Source organism: Limulus polyphemus, unplaced genomic scaffold, assembly GCF_000517525.1.
Source record: "Limulus polyphemus unplaced genomic scaffold, Limulus_polyphemus-2.1.2 Scaffold217, whole genome shotgun sequence".
NCBI lineage: Eukaryota > Metazoa > Arthropoda > Merostomata > Xiphosura > Limulidae > Limulus > Limulus polyphemus.
The window spans coordinates 510,133-519,683 of NW_013665827.1; the positions used below are offsets into that span (position 1 = coordinate 510,133).

General features: G+C 30.6%; 1 protein-coding gene across 5 annotated transcripts in view; it reads right to left on the bottom strand.

Annotated features, from left to right (window-relative positions):
- LOC111085055 (lipopolysaccharide-induced tumor necrosis factor-alpha factor homolog) overlaps positions 1-9,551 on the bottom strand; it is a 21,493-nt gene that overhangs the window by 9,153 nt on the left and 2,789 nt on the right. For 3 of the 5 annotated variants that reach the window (XM_022382112.1, XM_022382115.1, XM_022382111.1), the window contains exon 2: positions 1-113. This exon ends at the window's left edge or, in 1 of these variants, runs on beyond it. In XM_022382112.1, the coding sequence (XP_022237820.1) occupies positions 1-94 (94 nt within the window). In that variant the 5' untranslated portion in view covers positions 95-113. Of the gene's footprint in view, positions 114-3,753; positions 3,832-9,551 lie in introns of all 5 variants that reach the window. The other 2 variants (XM_022382114.1, XM_022382113.1) reach the window with 1 other exon arrangement.

Genomic DNA, 9,551 nt, shown 5'->3' on the forward strand with positions numbered 1-9,551 from the left:
CTCCAGGAGGAGGATTGTAGTTGCTTGGGGGTGGAGCACTACTGTAAGGTGGAGGAGGTTCTGCATAAGGACCTGATGGCTTCTGAGGATCCATTGTCTTTGAAATTTTTAGTCTATAAAAAATATTTGTGAAGACGTTTAAATTAATAAACAAATTTTACCTCACTGAGGTAGTATATACATACATACATACACACACACACACACACACACACACACACACATACATACATACATACACACATATATATGTATAATGTTTTAGAAGTGACTGGGACATATTTTGAAAATCCTAGTCAAAAAGATCCTAGATAAAATCTTTTGAATTAACAACCACGATAAACAGTCCTGATAACATTTTTTGGTATTATCTTAGATATACATATTAAGAAAAAAAGTTTCCATAGTAAAAACAAATTATTCCAATTTATACAGAGTGGTTTTAATTTAAACCTACATTTTTTTTTTTTAATAAGGTTTTGGCAATAAATCACAACTTTAAGAACACAGATTCTAACAGTTAGAGAGTATAATAAAATCTACATTATTGTACAAATAATAAAAAGCATAATAATTTGATTTAATAAAAAAAATAAATAATTTGCTATTATTCTGATCACATTGTAAGAGAGTGCAGGATACATAAAATACTGTATTAGAGTCATTTTGTTAATAATAATACGTAAAAAACACGGCAATGAACAAATACATGAATTAAGAATATTTCATTTGGAATGTTTTTCTGTCATGTTAGTAAAAGTCCTAAAGTAAACTAACAGCATAGAGGTAATGCAAGCACCTTTTTAACAAGCTTCATGCACTGACAATATACTTTACATACAAGAAACTCCTTTGTTCAGTAGTGAACTTCAAACATTATGAACATCTCACAAAACAAGTAATCCAACATCACAAATCCTTTAAAAGGGAAGTCCTTTCTATTAATTAGGGGGCGGTAATACAATAAATGAACAGTCAACCAATGGTTAAGAAAATACTGTTCATGAATAAAAGTAAAATTACTGTTATAACTCATCAACATTATACATGCACTTATATTAGTAAAACCAGTAATCAATCACACTTTTACTTTTAATGTGAAAATTGTTAAAAATGGACCATCTGTGTCTTCATACATGTATCTTGTTCAAATGCTGGTAACAAGAACTGATATATATACATTTTTTTTGTTATTATGTACTATGGCTTATAATAGCAACAATAACACAATAGTATGTAGCTAAACAAGAAAGCTCCGGTGCTATTTCATGAATTCACTAAAATATTTTATTCATTCTTATTATTACTTTTATACTGCCTTATGAAATTTTTTCATTTGCTATTTGACATGCTACAAGTTTGTAAGTTCTTTTATAAATAAAAACAAATATTTCATCACCAAATTCCACTCAGCCCAATAAATAACCAGCATGACATAAATGTAGCTTCTCATATCTATAAAATCATCCAACAAAAAAACTAAAGGAGTTAAAATTACCACCACTATTCGACAAACCATTCCACAACTATAACAGAAAATCTTTTTTTGTCTAATAATCAGCATGGATCTGAGCTTATACTTATTTCCTTTAACATTTAGGACAAGCAAAAGTACCTGTCCCTAGTGACAGAAAAGTTTAAGTTAATCTATCAATTTAAATTATTTAACAGACTTTAAAAAAGGTTAATTGTGTTGCACTCTTGGTTGCACTCAGATCTACTTATAACATCCACAGCAAAAAGTAGTTGTTGAGCATTTCAGTCATGCTAAGAGCCACTCAACAATAACATACGGTAAACATACATTTTTATTCTTTAAGTTACGTCACATTTTGAAATGTGAATGATAGTGTGATTAATTCCTAACAAGTTAGTGTAGAAAATTCTGCTTTAAAAATAAAATTTGGCATCAAAATTATTCATGTCTGTTCTCCCATCATTTCAAAATTGAATTTTGAGCTTTGCCTGCATGTGCAGCTTTTCAAACATAGCACGGGAAGTGGTTGCTGTAAACAGGAGACAGATGAATGCTTGGACAGACACCATGGTTTGCAATATATACAAGATTTCACCCCCCAACCTTATCTTTCTGCCACTCCAACAAACCTGTGATGGATAGTTTATCCAAATTCATAATGACTTCAAACATCTGAATCAAATCAGCTCTTGTTCTTCTACATTCCAGAAAAAAGTTTACATCTTTGAGTTCTTAATAGCTTATGTGTACACTTCACTTGCAGATACTGCTCACATGAAGTTAGAGAAAGCTTAGGAGAAGAGTGCTCCATTAGAGGGGAGAATAGTGAAATTAGGAGCAGAAGTCAAGGGAGTAAAACAGGAAACAAAGTTTTGGGGTAAAAGTTGCTTTGAGAGAGGGTGCAAATGAATGTTGGGCTTACATGAGGTTAAAGTTGGAGCTAATGATGCAGGTCCAGTTAATAGTCAAGCACCATTCAATAACAGATTTGAACATTTAGCTGCTTGATGATCAAGAAGTTTACATATTTGTGGGACTCTCTCATTAACTTATTTATACTGAAGAATATAGAAAGTCCAAAACCAGAATTTACATGCTAGATGCACTAAAGTACAAGTTGCTAGAGAGTTACTAGTTCCAATGAGAATTCTCTGTTCATAGTGCATATAGCAATCAATGTAAAGTCTATATTGGATTTCCTCTCCTCACAACAAGAAAATCAGAAGATCTGCTCAGAAAGTATAAAAAACTCCGTCAGAGGTTTAGGGATCGAAACAGATGTGGGGGGGGGGGCATTTTGGGAATGCTACATTAAGCTAGGTTCATTAATTATTTACCTAATGGGGTCAAACACTTAAATGAAAGAAAATCAGGGATGTGATTAGGACAAGGATGGGTTGGTTAGATTTGTGGGATAGTTTTTAGGTTAAGGATGAATTGCATGCTAAAGACAGGCTTCATTTAGTTTTAAATAAAAGTATCAGTTTTAAAGACAAGCATAGAAGATTAAAGAATAAGTTTAGTTACTATTATTATAATAGTAGGAGTATGAGGAACAAAGTAGTAAATAAGCCACTCAAACTCTTGAAGCAGTTCTGTTCCCAGTATTAAAGTTAGTAGAATTTTAAGACATATTTATAAATATGTTGATTAAAAGTCAAAAGAGGTAAATACCTCTTTATGCAAGTCACCAGTCAGGCCTCACTTAGAATATTACATAAAGTTTTTGTCTCTTTATTGCAGAAAGGATATTAATTTGCTGAAGGATATTGAGGAGGGCTTCTAAAATGATTCTGTTATGTCTTGGGGAAAGGTTAAAATCTGTTATTTTGTCTTAAGAAAGAAAGAGTCAGAGATCTTATGTGCATTTACAAAGTTACCTGGGAAATCAGTAGGATGAAAGCCTTTATTTCTTTGTACTGAATTCTGATGACAATATGTCAAGGACACAAGTTTAAATTTAGAAAATAAAGGCTAGGTTCCAGCTAAAAGTTTTATTTTTCTAACACAGTGGTTAGTTAATGCAATGAGTGGTGAAGGCCAGGACCTTACAAGAGTTTAAGAAGGAAATCAATGATTTATTGAAAAATAAAGGAGGAGTTTAATTTTTCTTTTTCTTGGGGTGAATATAGAGGGACAACTTTGAAAGAATAAATGATCTCTTAATAATAAATGTTGTGGTAATCAACATGTATAACCATACATTATTATGTCAAGTATCTTTTAAATTATGAAGTATGTAGGTACAACACAAACTAACTTTCAAACCACCTCACCCCTTCTTCCATATGAAGATTCTGTAAATATCTCAGCAGTATTCTGTTAGCTGAAACTGCAGAGCTGGAGTTCAATTTCTAAATTAATGAAATGAGTTAGAAAAGTTCATTTAGTTTATAATATTATGAAAATAAACCTTCTAAGTTATAATTATTAGGAGTATTTCTGATAGCACTGATAATCAAAAATAAATCAGTCTAATAGATTACTAGTTAGTATAACATAGCAATAATGTTTGCTGTATTATAACTAACTCTAGTTTGATACTAATAATATGTAGGAGAATACAGCTCATATAAATGACTGAAAATAAAAGTAAACTGCTTGTAAAAAACATCTCATTACTAAATCTAGGGCACACACCTGAACTTGGTAACTTGTTGTTTACTGATACTATGGGCTACACAATGAAATTTTTGTTTGTTTGTTATGGATTGTGCACAAAACTACACAAGGGCTATCTGCACTAGCCATCCCTAATTTAGCAGTGTAAGACTAGAAGGAAGGCAGCTAGTCATCACCAACTACCGCCAACTCTTGGGCTACTCTTTTACCAACGAATAGTGGGATTAACTGTCACATTATAATGCCCCCCATGGCTGAAAGGGCAAGCATGTTTGGTGTGACGGGATTTGAACCCGAGACCCATAGATTGCGAGTCGAGCAGTTACAACTGTTCTGGCTCATGATAGTTCATAACCAAATGTCTTATGGCCCACCAGTTAAAAATCATTCCTCCAGAGAACATTCTCCAAATACAGATAGATAAGTCCCTAAATATACAGCACTGAAATAATTAGTTGCAGTTTTGGTACCACTTTCTCTTTTACTTATGTTGAAAGAGTAATCGAGAACATTACAAAGTAAAACAAATCAAGATCACTTTGTTCTTTTGTCTTCCAGAGGGCATTTTGCATTATATCAACCAAAAAATATATCAAAATGTAATCAACTACCTACTCCTTATGTAAGTGTGTCACACACAGACACCTAAACACATACATTTCCATCTATGTAAATAAATAACAAAATGCTACAATCCTTGAACTCTTCTGTTGTTTTTTTTTTTATAATTTTCTACTAGTTTTATGACTTCATATATACATATTGATATTTCATTTGTTAATACACAATTAAAACAACTAGTAGATAAAAAAAACTGAAATATATTTTCAAAGATAAAAATTAATATAGATTAATGAATAATCTTAAATAATAATAAAATGTTTTCTACGAATGGTACTTTTGAATTGTGAAAGAAAAAAACTATGGTTTATGTAATTTAGGTTATATTAAAACTACAGAAATAATAAAGAAGAATATTATCAAAGATATTTTGTTTATCATTAATTTGTTTAACTGCAATTATAAAAATGTATTATCTTGTATAGTCTGTAAATTGTGGTGAATTCTATGTTGGTGAAACTGATAGTTTAAGATTAAAGATGAATTTACATACATTCCATGTTAGATTTCCACCTCAAAAAAAACAAAAAACAAGTATATGCCAGCAGACATTTTACTGAATGTATTCTGAATAATTTTAAAATTCTGAAAGAATTATATTTCTATGTATTGTCTTTTTGGGCAAGTAAAATACTAACTTTCAAAAAATATTTCATAAATTTCTTTGACACCACCTTAGACAGAGGTAAAAAGAGCAAAAGTAATGATTATGAAAAAACTGTTACTATAAATCACAAAAATAAAGTAAGTAAGAGATATATTTTATATAAATTATTAAAATTATGGAAACAAACTGCTTTTCTATAATAATAGGAGAAAGCATAATTAGTTTTAATTTTAAACAATTATAAAGGAATACAAAAGAAATACATGTGATAAGCTTAAACTAATTTATTTTTGAGTATATTTGAATGTATTTAATTCATGTTATTTATGGTTAGTTGAAAAGTGGTAGCTAAATGTTTTTATTTTGGATTGTCTGTAAAAATGACATCCTGAAGAGTGATCTTTGAAGTCACAAAACTGGTGAAAAAGAAACAAAATAGGAAAGTTCAAGGATTGTAGTGCTTTATTATATATTTATAAACAGGAACATTTTACTATTAGTAGAATAATAATTATGCAAAATTTAACTATTTAAAAAAAAACACATTTATTACTGAACCTATTCTGCATTGCACAGGCCATAACCAGATCATAATAAAACCTATATTGCTTACTGATCAGATATACTGCTTTAAAACTGTAATTGCTTGTTTTTGATGTTATACGTAAGTATAGACAACAAGGGACCAACTGGTCCTTTAAAGTTCTTCCTGCATACCCAGATCATAATAAAATACATAATAAAACCTATATTGCTTACTGATCAGATATAATGCTTCAAAACTGTAATTGCTTGTTTTTGATGTTATATGTAGATATAGACAACAAGGGACCAACTGGTCCTTTAAAGTTGTTCCTGCATACCCAGCCTTTATTTTTCAGAAACTTATCAATTCCCTGTTAAAACTTGTTCAAACCAGTCTGTGGTTCAAGTTCCTCACATCATTCTAACCCTACTTGCTTCAAGGTGAATGTCGGGATTTCCAATTGTTTTGTTGTTGTTGTTGTTAAGTATATTTATACTAGTTTGCAAGCTGTTTCAGACTATACCTGACAATCCCTTTACAGGTGAAACCTTGGTAAGAATAAATATTTGTGAAATATACAGTTGTCTTTGTTTCCCCAAGTTTAATGTTAAATTTCACTTCTACTCCCCACAAATGAAATGTCTCCAAAACATTGAGGCAAATTGTAAAAGGTTTAGAACTTGTATATTTCTATATAATAAAATCCATATTGCTTACTGACCACATATACTGCAACAAAACTGTAATTGCTTGGTTTTTGATGTTATATGTATATATATAAACAATAAGGGATCAACTGGTCCTTTAAAGCTGTTCTTGCATACCCACCCTTTATTTTTCAGAAACTTATCAATTCCCCTTTAAAACTCTTGTTCAAACCAGTCTGTAGTGCAAGTTTCTCATATCACTCTCTAAGCAAGTCTGGTCATAACATACATAAATGATTTTTCACAAAAAGATGGTGCACTTCATTGTTTATAAATAGCAATGATGTTAAGTTTTAATGTATCATCCACTTCCAGATATTAATACATGCTATTCTTGTAAACTAAAATCAAATCAGAGATACTATATATCAAATGAATGCAGGGTAAAATGAAGAAGCTACAAACTAGTTTAAAGTTGTACAATTAGTTTTTTCTGTTTTCTTTTTTTACAGATAAAGCTTTAACGGTGTAGAGAATTGTTGATATTCATCAAAAAGCTGAAAACTTGTGTGATTCAAATCACTCAAAATCACAGAAAAGAGAGTTGTTAAACCACACCTGGAAAGGTACAGACCTTTTGTGCTATCTTCCTCACCAAAGTCTTCATGATTAACAGGCATATTACATGTAATAAACATACAAATCAATATTCTGATGGTGATAAATGAGTACGATTGTGACATTGGTAGAAATTTTGTAAATATTATCTGATCATCATTTATTGTGTAAAAAAATACTTCAAATTGTACTCCTATAAATGCAAAAATGAGTAACTAAATTTTCCATATCAAACACACAAAATATTGTACAATGCATATCAATTTAACAATTCAAAACACTGAACTTGAAACCATCACATCCAACACTCAATATTCTCAAACATCATTGTAATTTCTGCTACAATATCAAGTAGTATTTTCTAAATTTTTTTAAATAGAAATTTAGATGATGTTCCAAACAAATATAGATATAAAATATAATAATTTCAATATTGGATTAAGTCATCATGTGCATCCAAGGTATGTTTGAATCACACAGAAAAGAAAAGAACACCTACGAGTAAACTGAATTTTTCATTCACCAGCTAAACATCAGCACTGACAAAATTCAAGGACATCAACAGAAACAACATACATATTACAAATTTGAAGAAGCGGACATGAACATAGGTTTACTCAATCAAGCTTTGCCAAATATTGTGTAGCAACAATACAAAAGAAAAATCCAAGGAAATGAGAACTTTGTGTACAAATAGCATAAGTAAATAATCTGCTGTTAAACCACTGACTAAAAATCCATTTGAATATGGAAAAAACACTAAACAAAAAAAACTCAGACTATACTTAGAACATCATTCATTCTATGTGCTTGTTATGAAATCTGACATTTCTGTTAAAATTAAAATATCTGATATTGCAAGCTTTGAGTTTGACAGGATGTTACAGAAATTTGAAAGGGAACCTGATTTGTGGTCAGTATAGGACTCAGCAGCAAAAAAACATGATATCCACTGTAGCAACTATTTGTTTCCAGGGTAGATCTTTAAACCCAATAAATTCCAGAAGGCAGTTTCAATACATCTTTACAACAATTGAAGCTTCAAGAGAGTCTACCACTTGTAGTCCAAGGCCCATCATCAACCACCAGGGTTCAGTGCTGCCTCTGTACAAAAACACTGCAAGCTTGCTCTGTTTTAACTTTAGAATAGTTACAATTCAGAATTTATAAATATAAATTCTGACAAGATACCATTTATATCACATACATAATGAATGAATGTTTGAAATAATGTCTGAAATGATTTTGTCAGTGAATCTTATAAATAAATAAACATTAAACAGAAAAACTGATGTTTTCTATCATCATGGACCAAACATTTGACAGCTTTCGTAAACCAAAGTGATTTTCAGCAACCTCTCTGGCCTACTTTTTCCCAATGCTTCTAATTACAAATGGTGCACAATATAACTTTGGTTACACAAGGTTAATTTACAATACTTCTTCATATTGGTGTCAGTAGATGTATTCATGTCTATAGCATAGTATATAGAACTTATATCAAAGATTTATGATCTTGACCAGCCCTACCACTTTCTTGCATGGAAACCTCAAAACTTTGTGTAACACTCCAATGAATATTGGTACATTCATTCCTATATCAAAAGCATTTGTTGCAATGACAATTCTCAATTAAATGTCAAATTTTCTGAAGTCTTAAAAAATGTCCTTGTTTTTGTTGGAAGTAGAATGATGGAACAAATAAACAGTTCTGTGACAATGGTACTCCAATATAGGAATTCTCATTTTCTAATTCATCTGTTAACACAGAATACAAAGATGCACATGACCTTATAATCCTAAAATTCATAATACACTTCAAAGTTTCTTTTTAGCATCACTAATTTACCAAAAATATAATTCTTTCATATCATATGATGTCATTATATTGATTCTGCAGCAAGATCCGTCAACTTTTAAATGTATTCAACTCCAATATAGCTGCAATCTTGTTTCTAGACTATAGTGAAGCAATGGCTGCGAGTGCAAGCATAAAAGTATTTTATAATATACTGTATAACTCCCCAATCCTAACATAAGCCTTTCTGGACCCATCTCCCCTGAATATATAAACAAGGTTTCAAAAGAACTAGTTGATTTATGTTTAGAAAAGAAGTAACATTTCAATAAAAAATATTTTAATGAATATTTATCCTAAAAATCACACATGTACATTTTCTTTAGTTCCAGTGGCAATGTATGGTTAGTGAGATATACAAAACTCATTCCAGAACTATAATTGGATGGTTTTCAAATACAAAAATTCAACCTGGGAAGCTTACGGTGTGCACACTCAAACAGGATGGGTTTACACATACATTTGAAAATAAATTTCATGTAGACAAAATTTCCTGAATGCTTGCCATTGATGAACAAAATAAGCCTTATCAGTAACAGCTGCAAGATACTAATAATAAGACTTAAAATCATAAA